This window comes from Lissotriton vulgaris, chromosome 2_2 (assembly GCF_964263255.1).
Source record: "Lissotriton vulgaris chromosome 2_2, aLisVul1.2, whole genome shotgun sequence".
In the NCBI taxonomy this organism is placed as follows: Eukaryota; Metazoa; Chordata; class Amphibia; order Caudata; family Salamandridae; genus Lissotriton; species Lissotriton vulgaris.
In genome coordinates this window covers 21,725,324-21,744,448 of record NC_141688.1, presented here as the reverse complement: position 1 = coordinate 21,744,448, position 19,125 = coordinate 21,725,324, and the positions used below count along the sequence as shown (strand labels likewise).

At 46.1% G+C, this 19,125-nt stretch overlaps 1 protein-coding gene across 1 annotated transcript in view; it reads right to left on the bottom strand.

The window, feature by feature from the left end:
- Positions 1–19,125, bottom strand: part of SNX1 (sorting nexin 1) — a 672,004-nt gene that overhangs the window by 595,187 nt on the left and 57,692 nt on the right. Inside the window, exons 2-3 of the mRNA XM_086959205.1 lie at positions 8,108–8,255; positions 773–900 (exon numbers count right to left, since the gene is read on the bottom strand). Coding sequence (XP_086815331.1) covers positions 773–900; positions 8,108–8,255 — 276 coding nt within the window. The remainder of the gene's footprint in view (positions 1–772; positions 901–8,107; positions 8,256–19,125) is intronic.

Sequence of the window (19,125 nt, the reverse complement as noted above, 5' to 3'; positions counted from 1 at the left end):
ACTAGCACCCAAAGGAGGAGTCACCAGCCTACAAAATACTTCTCCAAGAGAAAAACAAGTGCAATCATCCAAGCCCAACACCAGATGGCGATCTATTCATAATGTACCATCTGCAGCCCATATGCCTCGAACATCCAGTTACTCTGGTGTAAATTGGGTTGTGTCGCATTTCTAGTCATGGTACATGATCGCAACCAATGCCTTCCTGCTTCCGCTGGCAGCACTGCAGCAAGCCACATAGCTACTTCCATTCCTGATGATATCCACTGTCACTGTTCCCCGCAGAGGGCCTTCGGGCATTGCGCCGCCGACTGACAAAAATATCGCCTGTGAGCAAACATAGGCAGCATGAGGGGAGGAGAGAAGTGCGCCCAAGCCGGCCGGAGCCGTACACGTGCACATAGCCCGTAGGCCGTCTGGCCGCTAGCTAGAAGTGGCACCATGAGCGTGCACATCAGCTGTCCAGGCGCCATGAGCGTGCACATCCCTGCCCACCTTCGGCCACCAAACTGCGTGCCCATGGGCTGTCCGGGCGCCGTGAGCGTGCACATCTGTCCCCATTCGGCCACTAAAATCGCCTATAGGTCTCGCCAGGGCAAGCAGCGCATGAGCTGCATCGCTAGGCGAGACCTAAAAACCACACTGGTTGCAGTCTCAGATGTTGTCAAAATGTGTACTAGAAACTAAGCTTAGGTAACCCTCTGATTGTTTTACTCAGGCCTAGCAATACTTTAAAATGGCAAGATGGGAATTTGACAGTCAAATCGCTCACCTCCTCATAGCTCTTCTTCAATGTTTTAGAAGGTAGATCAGGTGGATACACCAGAACAGGTTTAGGGGTCACAGGCTCCTCCTTCCAACTGTTCTGTACATTGTCAACCGACAGCTCAACCGTCGCTTCTGCAAAAGTAAAGATTAGTATAATAGCATGTACAAAGTAATGCAGATTCTTTTCAGACCAAACAATTTGGTTAAAGTTATTCAAAGCTCTGATGAATCTTAAATCAAATAGCTAAAAGGTGCAGGAGATTCGATATTCTACATCATAAAGTAATAATATTTGAGCAATTACCTTTTAAAACCTAAAAGACACTGGCAATTTTCTTTAAGTAACTCTTACAAAAGTTTCATTGAAGCAAGCGGGGGTAACTAAAATTTTACTAACAGAGTCTGAAATGCACATAACTTGTCGACAAGCGGAGTATCAGCTTTCAACTTCTGCTGTTTCTATTTTTCCTCTCTTCTGTAGTACTTAGAAAATAGGTGGACAAAAGCATTTTGGCCATATAGTACACTCTTCGGCGGGCACCATTCACTTAATTTCAGAAACATAAAACAATCCAGGTTACCCCACTGTCACACTACCCCCAAATTGGGTCCCAATGGCCTCCTCAAACAAGAGATTATGTTGGTTCATGACCTCTTACTTTTGATGTAGATAGGGCAATCCCACAAAATAGCAATTACAAGCACTTTGTTGGCCCTGATGAACTGCCTCTTCTTCATGACAAACAAGTCAGAGGTAGGAAATGTTCAAGACAGTGTTGATCAATTTCAACAAATCAATCACCATGTATGCCAATTACGTGCAACCACTATAAACAAGCATTTACAATGCAATAGGTCTCCCAATAGCGAGATTTTGAGCTATTGGCATTGTTAATGGCAATTCCTTTTATAATGTTAAAAGGCATTGTGAGGGGTGAGAGGGGTGAGGGGCGAGGGGAGGGTGGCGAGAGGGGAGGGTGGCGAGAGGGGAGGGTGGCGAGAGGGGAGGGTAGCGAGAGGGGAGAGTGGCGAGAGGGGAGAGTGGTGAAAGGGGAGAGTGGTGATAGCGTAGAGGGGAAAGAGTGTTGAGAGGGTAGAGTGTTATCGCATTTGTAATGCAACATGTTTAGTATTAACATGACTTAGATGTATTGATATAACAAATAATTGTTTTTTCTAAAATAATATTTAATACTTAAATAAAAGTAATTATAATTTATAATGGCAATATCTTAAACTTTACTAAAAAACTTTTGTGAATGTTATGTTCAGTGTATTGTGGTGGTGTCCCCGAGTGGTGCGGTGGTGGTGTCCCCGAGTGGTGCGGTGGTGGTGTCCCCGAGTGGTGCGGTGGTGGTGTCCCCGAGTGGTGCGGTGGTGGTGTCCCCGAGTGGTGCGGTGGTGGTGTCCCCGAGTGGTGCGGTGGTGGTGTCCCCGAGTGGTGCGGTGGTGGTGTCCCCGAGTGGTGCGGTGGTGGTGTCCCCGAGTGGTGCGGTGGTGGTGTCCCCGAGTGATGAGTGGTGGTGTCCCCGAGTGATGAGTGGTGGTGTCCCCGAGTGATGAGTGGTGGTGTCCCCGAGTGATGAGTGGTGGTGTCCCCGAGTGATGAGTGGTGGTGTCCCCGAGTGATATGTGGTGGTGTCCCCGAGTGATATGTGGTGGTGTCCCTGAGTGATGTGGTGGTGTCCCTGAGTGATGTGGTGGTGTCCCTGAGTGATGTGGTGGTGGTGTCCCTGAGTAATGCGGTGGTGTCCCTTATTGATGCGTGGGGGTGTCCGTAAGTAGTGTGCTGGTGTCCATGAGTGAGGTTAGGGTGTCCCTAAGTAATGCGGTGTTGGCCATGAGTGTTGCCCCAGAGTGATGTTTGTCTATAAATCGATTTGCAAAATGTGAATGAGAATGTGAGCATGTTTACATAAAAAAAGTAGAAACGAGTTTGGGCGCGTAAATTTCAAATTTTTTTAAAAAGTATTGTAAGGAAATAAATGTAAAGCACATGCTAAAAGCTTAAATATCAACTTTTTCATAACTACCCAATGGCTAATGCAGGTGCAGAGATGGTATTATTTACTTTTCACAGATTTCAAATGTGACATTTTGCATTTTTTCTATGGATGGGCTCGGTATTATTTCCCACAAAATAATAGTGTCTATTTTTAGAATGAGCTTTTAGTGTGCTGAAATGCTCTTATTCCGTCTGAGAGTCGAAGCCCCCTTTCCCCGTGGCTGCAAACCTGAGCACTTTTCAGAAGGTGCCCCATCCTCTGTGGCGCCCGTCCCCCCTCCCGCAGATATGCAAGGCAGGGCTTCTTTTGTCTTGCAGGCGTACGAGGAACAGGTGTGAATTGGTGATTGCCCAGGCAATTCTGCATGAAAACGGGCCTAGACCTTGACACTCCCAGCTCCAGCCGAGTCACTTCCAGCCCCTCGCCTAGGTGTCTTCAAGTGAACTGTAGTCTGCAGTTTTAATAAAAACACTCACCCCCACAAAAGCATAGCATACAGGGAATGCCGTGCATTGAACGATAAAGGTTATCAGAGCTGTATCCCTTCACCATCCTTTCACTCTTGTAAAAAGGCGCAACTTGCGTTGGAAGGACTGTTAAGGAGATGTCCTACGAAAGGAATTATATTGCAATTCAAAGACAAAACGTATTTCCTGAAAACTGTGCCAGTGTAACATTATCTTAAATGCGTGTTCATACGCAAATGCTGATTGTCACCATGCCAAAGTTTGTGTGATTTTGGCGCTTGACCTTTCCAAATGTTGCCATCTTTCGTAAAAAACTTTTTTAAAAGAGCACTCCGCAAGCAGCATTTCTTTCAGTAAAGACTTTCAGTGAGCTGGTCTTTGCATGGGAGCCAAAAGGAGCAGGGGAGTGAGCGAGTGGGAGGGAAGCCTGGCGACAGGGGGCTGGGGAGGTGATCCTCTAGAAGGCATAGCGCAGAGGGGGGCGGGGGAGAGCTCCTTTGAAATGGCTGGGGAGCAAATGGCAAGCTCGTGCACGAGCACGTGCACTTGCCGAAATCCGGCCGCCTGGTTCAGCTCCTGTTTTGGCCACTATAGATCGAGCATCTGCAATGCGCAAGCGCATTGGCAGAGGTCGACCTAAAAAGGTACATTTACCCTACAATTATAATGGACATAAGTATAATTTGCACCATTGTGATGCACTGCTGATGACCTCCCCTACTACATAACTGATGACGTGTAATCTACAGCGGTGCAAGTTATACGTATGTCAGTTATGTAAAACTGGTAAATGTCAGTTTCTTTATTTGGCTTTAAAACTGTAGTTTTTAGGTCTCGGCTAGCATAGGCTGCGCTTGCGCAGTCTCGCTGGCGAGATTTTATGTTTTCTAGTACGGAGGTAAACGAGTTAGCTCTTCTCCATTGGCTGGCTTCCCAAACGGGGCCACCCACTGGAGAAGAGGTGTGTCTGTCACTTTAAGCCCCGTCCGTTTCGGATTGAGGGTCGTGTTTTTTCCGGGCCCTTCTCTCTGTGACGTCATCAGGAAAAAAAGCGCCCCCCAGTCTGAAAAGGACGGGCTTAAATGCAAATGGCGAGCGCTTGTCTTCACGATCCCTCCCCTGGTGTCCTCCTCCTGCCCCGTCTCTTCCCACCTCTTCTCTTTCCCTCTGTCTCTCTCCCTGCCCCTTCTGTACTCCTCCCCACCTCCTCACCCCTCGGTGCCCTCCCTCTTCCCTACCCTGGCTGCCCCAGCCCCTGGACAGCGGGAGGAGGAGCCGCCACCTTGGGCTGAGCTGGCAGCCCAAATGGAGAATTTGGTCTGAAACCGATCAGAGCTGGAGCCCCTCGTCGCCCCTCCCCGAGGGGCGGAGAAGTGGTGACTCACAGTGCCAGTGGGACGGCAGGACCCTGGAGGCCGTCAGAGCCTGCCGCAGTCCGGGATCTTCCTGATCGGCGGACCCGGCGATGTGTTGGCACAGGTAGGGAGGTGCTTCACCTCGGTGCTGCTGCTGCTGGGCGGGCGCCGGGGATTCTCGGGACGGGCCCTCAGACGTCCCCTGCGTGCTCTCCTGCTCCCTCCTCCACCGTAAGTCCTCGGAGCCAGCAGCCCGGACTTCACATGGAAGAAAAGGGCCGGCTGCTGGCGGGGGTAGTGGTTTGAAGCTTGCTTGCCCTGATTCAGTGACAAAGGCTTGGGAGGGAGGGAGGGAGGGAGTGAGGGCTGGCGGCCCGCTTCGCGGCCTTCCCCTGTGTCATGGTTGCAGTCCGTGCAGAGGGCAGCATGGCCGTCTGCCAGCCAGCAGGGCCGCTCATGCTTAGATGTGGCAATTTGTGTGAATGCTGTCTGGTTACTAGTGACCAGCCCAAGTGTCCAGCGTGTCCGCAGTCTGACGAGCACCCTATAGGATTTGTGCAGTGCTTATGACACCCAACCAGAAAAGAAAGGGAACAGCTTTACCGGGACTGGTTCTTGTATCTAGTCTGAGGTGGTGAACACGTTGGTACAGAGAGAACTGTAACAAATATGGATTGGAATATGTGGGCAGAGGATTGGAGCGAGGTCGACCGAGGGGCTTACACTAAAAGTGGTGATGAAAATTAGACGCAAAGTCCTTGTACTAGCGGGGGTAAGGGTGCTCAAAGGTGAGTCACTGCCTTTGTGACTTGGATGTATCAGCGGGGTCGGCGGAAGCTGTCAACCGCTAATAGGAAGGGCTATATATGCAGAGGAAATATAGAGACGGATACAAACTGATCACATTGGCACGATGCCGTATGAGGGGAGAGGCGGGGAAGCTGTCGGGTTCAGTCTACTGTAACCAATCAGTACTCAAGCGTCATTGAGGTGGGAGCTTAAGCGCTTGGCAATAGAGGTTTAGAAAACAGAAATCAAGCGCTCCTTTCAGACATGTGGTGGTGTAGTATGTGTAACTAATGTAAATCCAGGCCTTCACTAGAATACGCCACATTTCAGTACATGCAACATATGGGTGGATAATTATGAAGGTCTGCTGATCTTATAATTTGTATTTAATATATTATCAAAATTAATCGCTATACAATAACCGACAACAATATTCAATTTAGTTGATGCAATGACAAGAGACAACGTGTTTCGCTATCGCTCGTGCCCTGGTCTTTGGTTACCTGAGCAGTTTAAATAGAATGCCCGCCGAAATTCAGCTTTCCAATATGGAGGGGTCGCTGGCGTATTTATTCCTGCTACTCTTTCCAAGGTTAGAAGTCTCTAGAACAGTAGTTATTCTTGTTTAATAATCTAGTGCGAAATTATTAGAGCGCTTCACACCGATTAAATTACACAAATTCACATATATGGTTTTCAGGCACTGGATATTAAGCGATTCGTCTCTAATCACAGAATGTTGTACAACAACCACGCCGAGACTTGATCACCCAGTTCTAAAACCGGTAGCTCTAGCCCTCGCCCAGTTAGTACAGGTTAGTATTATCTCATTTTAAAATATCACTCAAAGGAGCAATCATGACGATAAAAGATGCTGCACATTTATAAAACCTTATTTTATTTGGCCGATTTTAGAGAGTAAAAAAGGAGATGCAAGCACCAGTTTCTGATAATAAGAGATGCTACACATTTGTAAAACCTTATTTTATTTGGCCGATTTCAGCGATAAAAAAAAAGGAGATGCATGCACCAGTTTCTTATACTATTTTGTAAATTTGAAAAACAGATCCAAAGAAGAAAACAAAAAAAAACAACAAAAAAAAAAAAGGAGTTGGTATTTCACGTGTCTTTAGCCCAAATCAGGTGTGTTGGCATTTTCGTGCCTAAATAGGGATTATTTTCGGCAATGTATTATTACTATCAGTGCTATGTACTCCCAAGAAGAAGAAAAGGACTATTCCGTGATCCCTAATATAGATTTTCTTGGTAAATTATGAAGGAAAGCTTTAATTTTATTACAGACATGGGAGCTGAGTATTAGGTTTTCCATTCTTGATTTATATTTAAGAGCAGCAGTCACAAAATATAAAAAATAATAGTACAAATCCCAAATGGTTTAGGAAACAGCCAATGAAAGATAAAGAACGTACTACACATAACAGCCAATGGCCACCTAGCAACAACTATAATATCTAGCTTGACTGAGAACAGCCTTCTTGTGAGAGAAATTAGTAAGTATTGAATAACGGAATAAGTGAAAATACAATAGGCATTGCCACAGTCGGAGAAATAAAGTTATTTGCAAAAATTCTTTCAAGTCGGTCCCAGGAAACCAGATGGTATTGCAGGAGACACAGAATCACCCCGGACGTTCAGAGTTGAGGAAGATTGCAGGGAATAACCAGGATGAGATGAGAGAGACTTAAGAGGAGGTAGGACAGTGGTGGCTGGTGACATCTGAAAGTGGTGAGGTGTAAAATGATGGTCATATTGCACTGTGGCGAGTGAGCGTAGCGAGCCCGAACAACCTACAGACATTATTGAGCGAGCATTAAATATGCAATAGGTCTCACCTTTCATTAAGTTAAAGTCATTTGCTTTGCTATACAATACCATTAGCAAAGCAAATGGCTTTAACTTAATCAAAGGAGAGACCTATTGCATTTTCAATGCTTGTTCTTTAAGGAGGTTCCCGTTCGTTTAGCTAGGATTATACCGAGAATTAACCTTCCTTTTTTTGTTTGGAAGATAGAGGAATTGTAACTTCAATACAGTTCTATATTCATAAAATAGAGCTTTCCCCCTCTGCTTCTGGTGTGGAAAGGACACCCGATATACCAATTTTCAATTGAGCTCCATTTACTATGTACATGCTTCCCCATATAACAAGTCCTGGAACTGAGTCTGTTTAAAGGGATCATGTGCTTTGAGCTAGTTTGGTGGTAGGGTGGCCACATTTTTCAACGAAACATACCGCCCAATTATTTGCTTACATTTCAAGATTTTGCAAAAGCCTCGAGATGATACTTGAATAGAGCTTTACATAAAATTATCTGTAATAATTTCAAACAGGGTCTTTGTCCTTTTTTGTTTTTACTTTAACATTCAGGAGTGCTAAAGAACACATTTAAAGTGCTTCATTCTTACTGTTTCAAGTAAATATGAAAACAAAACGCTGTTCAGTGATTTTCCAAATTTTTGTACATGCCGTGACATTCAAATACTTGTTATGCCAGTATAAACTTGCCAAGTGGCAGCTTATTTGATGGGGAAAGATTCAGCTACATTTTAACCACGATTCTCGCCACTTGCCACTCGGATTTACTTTTTCATGATGTACCATTGCAGTCTGGTGTTCAACGTTTCTGTACAATGCAGTCCATCCCAGCTCAGCAGTTTCTCCCATTGTTTATATTAAAGACGTTTCATTTCAGTCTCTTACGTGCAAACAGGTCCTGCTCCTCATCCTCAAAAAGCACGCCATTCTCCTGGGTGGTGGTGCCACCTCCACTGCTGTCACCGCTAGCTCTGCTGATTGCGACTGGCTCTGGTGAATTGCTAGATCGCTTCAAAGGCTGAGGAGGCTTGCTCTAAAAGAAACAGCAGTAGAAAAAATCTCAAGTAGTACTCTGTACCCTAAATATTAGATAAAAGTAACCCAAAACTACAGACTCTTGTAAGTAGCAAAGGAATTCCATGACAATAAAGAGGCATGTGGACGCAGGTAGAGTGCTATTCGGAACCATTGGACCTCGTTACAAACATTCAAAGGAACTCATTTGATCCCTACTAACAAATGACCCCTAAAAGAAGGCATACATTTAAAGTACAAACATTTAAATACATAAAGTATTTGTCCACATTTATTAGAGTATGAAAAACCCCTCAACTCTCAACACCAAGGAACACAAAATTGCCAAAGATAATACCATAAGTGGAAAATGGGATATGTCGAAAATAAATTGTTTTTTGTTTTTTGTTTTTTTTTTTTAAATAAGAAGTCTAGGCATTTTCAACATAACGCACTATATTAGAGTGAAAGCAGAAGTTGGTCTATGGACTCCTGAATGGTTACCCCCACACTCCCAAAATACTTTCTAAATAAACCAGGTAAATGGTCCTTTTATGCTAAATGTGTCAGTCTCCACTACCAGTGAAATGCAGTGTTTTAAGTTTCTCTCTTTATAGCAGTGGTCTTTAAACTTTATAATCCGACCCCTCCTCCCCCCCCTCCCAAGTTTGGGGGAGAAAAAGAAAAATCAATGGGGCCCTCAAAATCTTTCACAATTCTATTAAACTCGTAATGTTTAAATATGTAGAGACATATTTAAACCTGTTATCGTTTTAAAAATGTAATCAAATATATAATTACCAAACATACAATGCTGGCCAGGCAGGCCTCATTAAGGTGTAATAGTATCCACAGTGTGATTATTAGAAATGGGGGTGGAGGTTTTGAAGAATATTTTGAGTCCTTTCCCTTTTGACACCTTCTTCCAGCCAGGATATAAAGAACAAAAGAGGTTAGTGATGGCTCATTACAGAGCCGCTTGGTTATCAGCATAGTGATTCTTTTGGTCAGAGCCTGGCTCCTCCCCTGGGATCACTTGGGGTCCTCCTATGGGGGCCCACCACCCAGTTTGAAGACCTCTGCTCTATAGTGCTCTGCTACATCTTGAAACCAGGCCACACCAGGGTGAGACAGTAAACGAAATCTCATTTGCAGCATATAAAATTATAACCCCTCAAACGGAAGGGGTAGATTTAGAGTTTGGCACAGGTCTTCCGTCATACCAGCTATCGAGTGCCCTCTATGCGAAACGTGCGGTGGACTTTAAGTAGATCAGCGATGGAGACTACACCATCTCTGTTGGTGACAAACTCCTCTGAAAGTTTGACTGAGTAAGAGCCATCAGAGTTAAGGCCATTCAGGCATCTGTCGATTTTAGAGTGGGTAGTCAGATGATCAGTTTTCCATGTCCATCACCGCCAGGTAAAACATGGTAGTAAGGGGCTGTGAAAACTACAAAATTATACCAAACCACGGAAAAAAAGTCTCTCAGGTTGTAGGGGTCATTAGTTTTTGTTATTCAAAAACAAAATCCGGCTTTGGTGATCTGTTTTCACAACTACAAAACAAGTTAAACGTTTAATGGATGGTATCATCATATTGACAGATCAGTCTGTCAAACTTTTAATACACGGGCAGGAAACGCAGTGATAGACGTTACTGCCAATGTTAAGACATGGCTGCTGGGCCAGTGGATAGGGACGCTTTCCGGGTCTGTACTGCCCTGTATCCTGCGTGAACAGAGGAATCCCGGGCTGAGAGCCTGCTGCTGTGCCTGACTTGTGTGCTCTTCCTCGCCGGACCCGCTGCGCGGGTCCCGCATCGCTGGGAGGAGTGCTGGATTCAACTGCTGTCTGCTTCGGGTGCTGGTGAGGAGCAGAGGCGGAGAGCTGCAGGGCTGCGAGCAAGCAGGGACTCCAACTACCAGGAGTCCCTGCACGGCCAATAGTCTACACCTGGCCCGCTCTCCCTGCAAGCCCCGCCCACCAGCGAACGGACCTTCAAAATCGTACCTGCTTCTTGCTTCTGTGGGACGCTTTCCGGGTCTGTACTGCCCTGTATCCTGCGTGAACAGAGGAATCCCGGGCTGAGAGCCTGCTGCTGTGCCTGACTTGTGTGCTCTTCCTCGCCGGACCCGCTGCGCGGGTCCCGCATCGCTGGGAGGAGTGCTGGATTCAACTGCTGTCTGCTTCGGGTGCTGGTGAGGAGCAGAGGCGGAGAGCTGCAGGGCTGCGAGCAAGCAGGGACTCCAACTACCAGGAGTCCCTGCACGGCCAATAGTCTACACCTGGCCCGCTCTCCCTGCAAGCCCCGCCCACCAGCGAGTCACCTCCCTTATAACTCCAACACCGGCCACCGCAGCGCGGGAGCGCGCGGGAGGGCGCCGGGAGAAGCCCAGGACAAGGGCGGGACCGTCTTAGGCCGTCAGTGGCCGAAGGAGGCCGGGCTGGGCCCCCTCTCTTGATTTCTTTTCGTGCCACAACCAAGGTAATGCCCTCGCCCATACACCGGGATACCCCCTCGAGGGAGGGAGCATCTAGCTCCGGGACTCTGGATAACTATTTCAAGTCCAACAAAGGCGAGGTGGACACGGACGGTTCACTCGAGAAACGCAGGGCGGAGCGGAGGCGCTCCATCGAATCTATGAAAAACAGGCCCTTGATTGACATTAGCCCATGCCCTACTACCCAAGAGGGAGGAGCGCTACCCAGCAGTCCAAACATTTTGTCTCTAGAGGATTTTCCTCTCTTGTTAAGGGAAATCCCCGCCACTTTAGGGTTAGCACCTGTACAAAACGTTGAGTCAGTCCCCCTAGAGATTTTCCAATCACCTGTCACCCTGGTAACTCAAACTCCATCTATCCAAGTGGCCAATAAGAGCAAGCCCAAAATAAAGGTAGCGGTGGAGCTACATAGGCCCCCACCCAGCAAACGTGCTCGGAAAACAACGGGAGGGCGGGGGAAACCCAAAATAACCCATTTGGACTTTGGCAAGAAACGGCCAAATATTGCCCAACCGGGGAAGCACACGGAGATGGTGCCTCCTTCCAAGCTCTCAAATACCGGAACTAATGCCACCACCAAAGATCAAGAGGGCACTACGCCAAATCCAACTAATCCATTCTCTGCCAAGGGGAATATTGAATTCCTACTCCGCTCCCTTTTACAGCCAATCACCGACAGCTTAAAAAAAGTCGAGATTAGGCTCACCTTACTAGAAACCTCTCTCACCACCCTGAGCACTCTAGTAAGTAAGCAGACCAAGCCAGTGGAAATCTCTCCCCTGACTGCGGAACCTTCCAAAGAAGACTTGGCAAATATTGCCAGCAGAGCCCCCCCTAGAAGCATGCCATCTGCCCCCCCGCTCCAACCCCTTATGGCCATTCAAACCCAGGCGCGGCACAACAATCAAAGCACCAGACCCACCCATCTAGTGGACTCAACCCCACATAGCTCACAAATAGAGCCCTCTGGAACGCATCAAGGCCAGGCCAATGTTCCCTCACCCACGCCCGTTTGTCCAACTCCTAGACCACGGAGGCCAGATCTTCCACCAGAGGCCAATAGATTAATGGTGGTCTTAGCGGGTGCCCCTCACCTAAGATCAGGGGAAAATGAGGATTACCAGTCTCTCAAGAAAAAGGTAATCAAATGGCTTAATTGGAACCGACCCCTGCCTCCCCAATATAATAACGAAATCATCATGGTAAGAAGGGTTCCATGGTTAGGGAAGACTAGGAAAACTATAGTGGGGGACTGTATTATGGTAACCTTCAAGGACCCGGGCACGGTCCGACACATTTGCAGAGGAAGGAACCGTTCCCTAGATTCTACCATACAGACCCTCCCAGTTTCATTCTTCTTCCCCCCGATTCCTAAACGCCAGGCCCCAATGTATGATGACTGGACAAGGGTGGAACATAGTCGCAATCACAATGGCCCTGTACAACGCCCTTATTTTCAGCCACCAGATACACCTTTCTGTGATTTCAATCGCTTCAACTGCCTGGTCGGCTTGGATGGGGTCGATTGACTTTCTGCTTGTAAGACAGCGGCAGGGGCTTCGATCCCCTCTGGGTCGCTCGAGCATTCTACTTCTTCCCCCGGCCCTAGCTCTGGCCCACTGAATGACCCATCTGCCATAGATCACGGCAGAACTGAATGCTCTCACCTAGACACTGATGGAGAAGTTCTTGCTGAGGGGGTAACTTTGGCTCCCCACCATGCGGGCGAGGGGGACAGGGGTTCTATGGTGCCACATGTAACCTATGTTGCCCCAGCTTTAGGCCCTGCAACACAGGAGGAGCCAGGCCCGACTTCTTCCAATCTTTGCACTTTGACATCACCCACTCTTGAACATCTGAGGATAATCTCCTGGAACATCGCGGGATTAGCAAACAAACTGGAAGAGCCGACCTGGGAAAACTATATAGAAACTGGCGACATATGCATGTTTCAGGAAACTTGGGCTAGAGAGGACTTCGGACACCAAGGCTACACATCATTCTTTATTCCAGCCAGATGGGAAGGCAAAGGCCGCCCCTCAGGGGGACTCGTGACATGGGTTGCAGCTCATCTGGGCTGTGTGGCATCACGGCTCCCATGCAACTCTGATGACATCCTGGTGGTCTCACTGACATGGCCAAACAAAGCAAACCTCTTGCTGGTTAACATCTATTCACGGCCGATGGGAAAGGCAAAAGAATCACCGACTTTTAATGAACTCTCGAATTTTTTATCTGAACTGTCGACTGATTCATACTATGTGGTGGGTGGGGACTTTAATTCTCACTATGAGCCACTCCCCGGCCTCCAAGAAGGGTTCTTATCGGATGAAGAAGCTAGGTGGGCAGTACCAGGGGTTGATGTTCCACCCCCGAAGGCCTGGACCCCATTGGCGCTGCAAATCACTGCCCTTACCCTAAGTTATGGACTTAGAGCATGTAATGGGAGAGTCAACTCGGACACACCTGGCAAAAATACTTACAACCGCCGGGGAAGAGAGTCACACCTGGACTATGTTCTGGTCCAACTAGCAAGGTGGTCTACTATACAAGATTTTAGGGTAATAGACAGGCTGGACAGTGATCATAATTCCCTTGAGTTAGACCTTGTTCATCCAGCACCCCAGGGCTTAGCGACCCATGAAGAAGGGAACCACCCCACGCTTCTCATAGATAGCAGCAGGAGAAGACTCAGGTGGGAGCAAATGGTCACAAAAAAGGACAAACTCCCAAGGCTCTATGCAGAGATTACCCCTATCCTGGTAATTGTGGGGGACCTTGATAGCGTGGCAAGTGAAACAGACATAAGGAGTAAACTGTCTGATGCCCACAATGAGCTTATAAAAATCGCGGCACCCCACTTCACTTGCAAAGTCCGTAAGACAAGAGAGAGGTGCCATGGCAGAACTCAATGGTACAATGTGGCCTGTAGACGGGCCAAAACAGAACTCCTTGGAGTAATAAAGGAGGGTAAAGGAGGGGAACGCCTTAAGCAATGCAGGCATGCATACAAGAAACTTCTCGCCCAGGCTAAAATAGAATGGGAGGAAAGCCAGTGGGAAGAACTCACCAAGGCCCTAGCAGTGCAAGACCAACGCCTGTTTTGGAGAATGGTGAACGGGGGATCAGGGAGCTTACATACGGCTGTGGAGCCTAACATAGCTCCTGGAGTGTGGCAGGCCCACTTCCAGTCCTTATATAGCACTGAGCCCGGAGAACTCCCTGCGGTGATCGAACCAGAGAGGCAGGGCTCTAAGGCGGATCAAATAACACTGAGTGAGGTCACTGCTGCCATTTCAGGCCTGGCTTCGGGGAAGGCCCCTGGGCTGGACGGGCTACCGGGAGACCTGTACAAGCAGGAGCCCACCGTCTGGGCGCCCTACCTCGCTGCTCTCTTTAATGGCATTCTCGGTGGGATGGAAATCCCTAGTACTTGGCTGGGGGCTGAGGTGGTCCCGATTTACAAAAAGGGATCCCCCCTCCTCCCAGCCAACTACAGACCAATTAGCCTGATCGACGTAGCGCAGAAGTTGTTCGGCAGGGTCCTCCTGAATAGGCTTCAGGAATGGATCGAGGAGGCAGGTGCCCTCAGTCCATATCAGGCAGGCTTTAGGAAAGGGGTATCGACTGTGGACCAGGTTTTCAGATTGAACCTGGTCTACTGGAAGACAGTGAGGTTCGAGGGTGGCAGTCTCTACACGATTTTCGTGGACCTACGAGCCGCCTTCGACCTCGTGCCCAGGGGAAAACTATGGGTCATTCTAGCAGGGATGGGCGTACCACCAGACATCTTATTGACCTTACAGAGGCTGCATCACAACAATTATGCCCAGGTAAGGTGTGGGAGGTCGGGGGAGCTGACTGAGAGATTCCCCGTTGGCAGGGGGGTAAGACAGGGTTGTGTGCTGGCGCCGACCCTGTTTTGCCTCTTTGTCAACGGGGTAGTCGCTCATCTGAACGCCACTGACTACACAGATGCCCCCAAATTAAATGGCAACAGTGTGCCCGCAATAATGTTTGCGGACGACACGCTGTTGGTATCCAAAACTCCCATGGGCATCCAAAGGATACTTGATGCCTTTGTGGCCTTCTGTCAGGACAGAGGATTGGAAATCAATGCCATGAAAACGAAATACATGGTATTGAATCCAAGCCCCAAACAGCGCCCGAATCCACTGCTGGGAGCAGCACGGCTGGAAAGAGTAGCCACGTTTGAATATCTCGGCGTGACACTCAACGAAAATATGACCTGGGGGACCCATCAAACTAGGGCCAACCTTAAATTAGTACAAATCACCGGGGGTATCTCCCGGATGATGACTGGCTCGACTTATCGCCCATTGGGGGCCCTAATTCAGATATATAAAGCACAAGCCAGGGGGGGCGATCTTGTACGGGGCTGAATTGTGGGGCCATACTCCATGTCAGAATCTGTCAGTCACGGAAAACAGATTCGTAAGGCAAATTACCGCACTTCCTCCCAGCACCCCACTTCTACCTCTGAGGCTTGATCTAGGGCTACGGCCTCTTGCCGACGAGATAAGTCTAAGACCCATAGCCTTCTGGCGCAGGCTTTGGAGCAGTGACGATCTCGCCGACTATAGGGCAGAACTGGCTGAAATATTAAAACACCCCAAGGCGCTTAGTATCCCCTGGGTCCAAAATATCCAGTCAGTGTGCACAGATCTGGGGCTCCCCGAATTGTGGAATAAACCAGCAGATACAGCACCCAGAATCTCTAAGAGATTTCTGGCGAATCTGTATCATGAACACAAAAGGGAAAGGGCTTTAGCTACCCAGACAGAGGGGTCTCTTTCCTCTAAATTCCTACAAAACAAGGACCTTTACGCATTCGAAAAGGCTTTTGATCCTATATACCCCGTTCTCACTAGAAAGTTATTTCTCCAGTGGAGATACGGCACACTGCCCTTGCGCTCCTTTTCTAGTACCTGGTCGCAAGTCCCTTCCACTAAGTATTGTCCCCTTTGTGTTGACAAAGAGGAAAATGACTTGCATGTGATTTTTTTCTGCCCAGCATATATGGCAGCCAGAAAGTACTGGCTACTGCCTTTGATCAAGAACTTGGGTGGCAGGGAATATATGCCTATGTATAGGATTCTAAAATGTGATGTTTCCGGCCCAATTGTTTTTGCGCTTGCCAAATTTTTTACAAATGTGTGGTATACACGTAATCGCCTTTTAAAAGATGCGGGGTAGACTGTTGAATTCCTTTATTTTTAACAATGTTAATAACGTTTGATGTGGATTTTAAATCATGTACTAATGTTTTATCAAATCTGATACAATTATGTGATTTTTAAATTTATGTGTATCTTTTATGACCAAATGGTCGAAATAAAGATTGAAAATGAAAAATGAATTTAGCAGACAAAGGGCCCTCGGTATGGAGGGAGTAAAGTACTCCATCATACCGATGGATTTACATCCATTCACCCAGATATAAATCAGACCCTAGGTCTAATCGTGAATTCTCTACCCACTTTGTCCTAGCACAAGAAGACAGAGCAAGGGCATACAAGGCATTATTCAAATACGCATAGCCGTACCTCGGCTTAAGGTGACCATTTCATAATTAGCACTTCATAACCAGATAAGAAGCCGTGGCATTTTCGGTGAACGGACGAGCATGCTATTCTGCTCATTTTATATCACAAATAAGAGTGCCACAAGATGAATATGGACTTTGATCATCAGCCACATACAGATAGAAAACTTTCCACTTGAGGCACCTCTTTGACCAGTGATGTGGTCATATGATGGATTGATGCATGGAGGAGCACTCCGCATTCTCACTCTTGCCGAGCTCAGATCAGCTCAGATACCTGGACGGGGTAAATCACCCATAATTTTTGTCCCCATAAAGTCCTAATTTTATACACCTAAAAGAAAATGTGATTTTAACTCCTATAACAAACTACTTTAGAAAAAGAACAAGTACAATTTCAGTGAGGTCCGTTAGGCCCAGAAACATGACACTTGTTTACTGACAGCTCCCCGTTCCCTATTATTTGAGAAAACTTTAACCTTTTCATCAACTCCCTACAATATGGACCACCTATAAACATGCTTTTCTAATCTACCGACTTTAGCAATTCTCTACTGGATGTTTTACGATCTCATACCTTTTCACTCAAACCTTTCAACAATTGTTCACTATGACAAATTATTAGCAGTTATCTTGTGTTGGTCTTATTCTCCTCCCTTTGTTTTAATCTAACTTGGTACTTGACAAACAATGGAAATGGCCAATCATTCTTGCATTAATGTCTTTCGTGAAATGTCAGAAAATCCAAGTACTGCTACAACCACTCACTGCTATTAATATTTGTTTGCTGGACCTTATGTTGTTTCTCACTTTAGAACTCTTCATACATTAGCCTGCTAGTCAGTAGTAACGTGCCTCTGCGCCCCCATGTGCTTATGCTTAACCATACTAAAATGATGTTGCTTTTCATAATCCAGCACCAAACACTGAAGCTCTATCCTATTTCCTCTGAGAGCTATACATCTTCTTATTTCTCATTCCATAAGTTCTATTTCTTTGCCATTGTGTCGACACTGTTCAAATGCTTTCTGCCATTATATAATCTTTCCATTACAGGACTAGAATTCCTATTACATGCTTTATAATGACTTTTTATTCCTTCAGTTAAATCTTGGATGAGTGCACACGCATTCAGACTACATCCTGGCGAAAAAGAAGTACTTTTTTCCACCCTGAACTTCTTCCTCCTAGTGTAGCTTATCCGCCTGTGTTATCAAGTTACTTATTAATTTTTCTATCATCTGAGCTTTCTGTAGATTTGTTACCTTTTCCTTACAAAATAAAAATCAATGTTGCGGTCTGGATCTCCAGCTTTCAGTTACTTAAAATTAGCATACTATAGGGTGCTGATTTCTTCATTTTTCACCCATTACATTTCTTACATATACAACTGTATCTTGACCAGAAACCTTCACTCCCTTCTAGATTGCTAATCTGCTTTTGTATCCGACCTTTTCAAAATGGCAATTTATCTAAAAACATTCTGTTTTATTCCATATATGCTATTCCTGATGTTCTTTTATCCTTTAGCTCCTATGCTCAATCATTTCTAACCATTCAATTTCATCAGCTGTTACTCAACTATGTATTTTCATTGGCTTTGTCTAATTCTCTCTTTCTTCTTGGTTGCAGCCAAACTTTGCTATGACCGTACCGTTCCCGTTAGGTCTTTTTTTCAAACTCTTGTTTGAGATTATATAATGAATGTTGGGAGAGATACCAGAACAGAAGGCATTATTCCTATTCTCACCCCAAATATTAAGGTTACGGAAAATATTTGTGACTGATGAGCAGAAGCACAACTGCTGAGGTACACACGATTGATATTTGAAAAATGAATTTAAGAAATATCACAGACGTGGTCTTGGTCAATCCTAAAAATCACATTTGTCTGTAAGGCGTCAAAACCCAAAACTTGAAAAGTTTGGAAATTCATATTGTACATCTGGTAACAAACAGTAAGATTAATAAAGGCATTAAGGAATAGCTAGCAAAAAGGGGAAGTGGGTTCTGCAACTCACTGGGAAGCACTGATAACAGATGGAAAGTAGGTATACTGACAAATGCTTTCACTACAAAATGTGACAGGCTGAGAAAAACCAGTGAATTAATAGCTATTGGGGTAGGACAACAGGCAAATAGAGCACAGGATCGGGAGTACAACGTTTTGTAAAAATACAATTGCAAATTTGTTGGTAAACAAAATATAATTTCAGCAGCTTACATCTAATGAGATTTTATGTCCATGGAAACAAGCAAGCAATAGTCTTAGGCTTTCAGCCAAAAGCCTGGCAAACAGATGGGTATACTCACACAAACAATCAAGGGTCAAACAGGGCATTTGTAAGGTAAAACTACACTGACAAAGCCAATAGTTGTGGTTGTATTGTGCCATCACATGTGAACAAAGACATTCACAAATGGGGTTTACGAGCACTACACACTTTACTGAATTAAATCATGCCCTATTGGCTTTGCCAATGCTGGGAAAAAGGTAGCATCAAATGAATGCTGTCTGTATAGAATGTACATAGGAGATAACTGAATTTAACAAATGGTGCGAGTGTAACAATTGAGTTTACTTTATAAATTAAAACACTTCCATTTGCATTACAGTGGTAGCACAATCTGGAAGGCAGAATGATACTATCTCATCTTTTGCTACTGGCTGTTTGGTGTAACACCCTGCTTGGTGGATTGAATGCTCACTACAAGTGCATTATTTTATTTTTTTGTTAAATATTTGTATTTGTTTCTTGAACATTCAATGAGGCCAAAGTTCTTTATTGTTAATTCATCTTTGGAATTTGGCTGAATAGT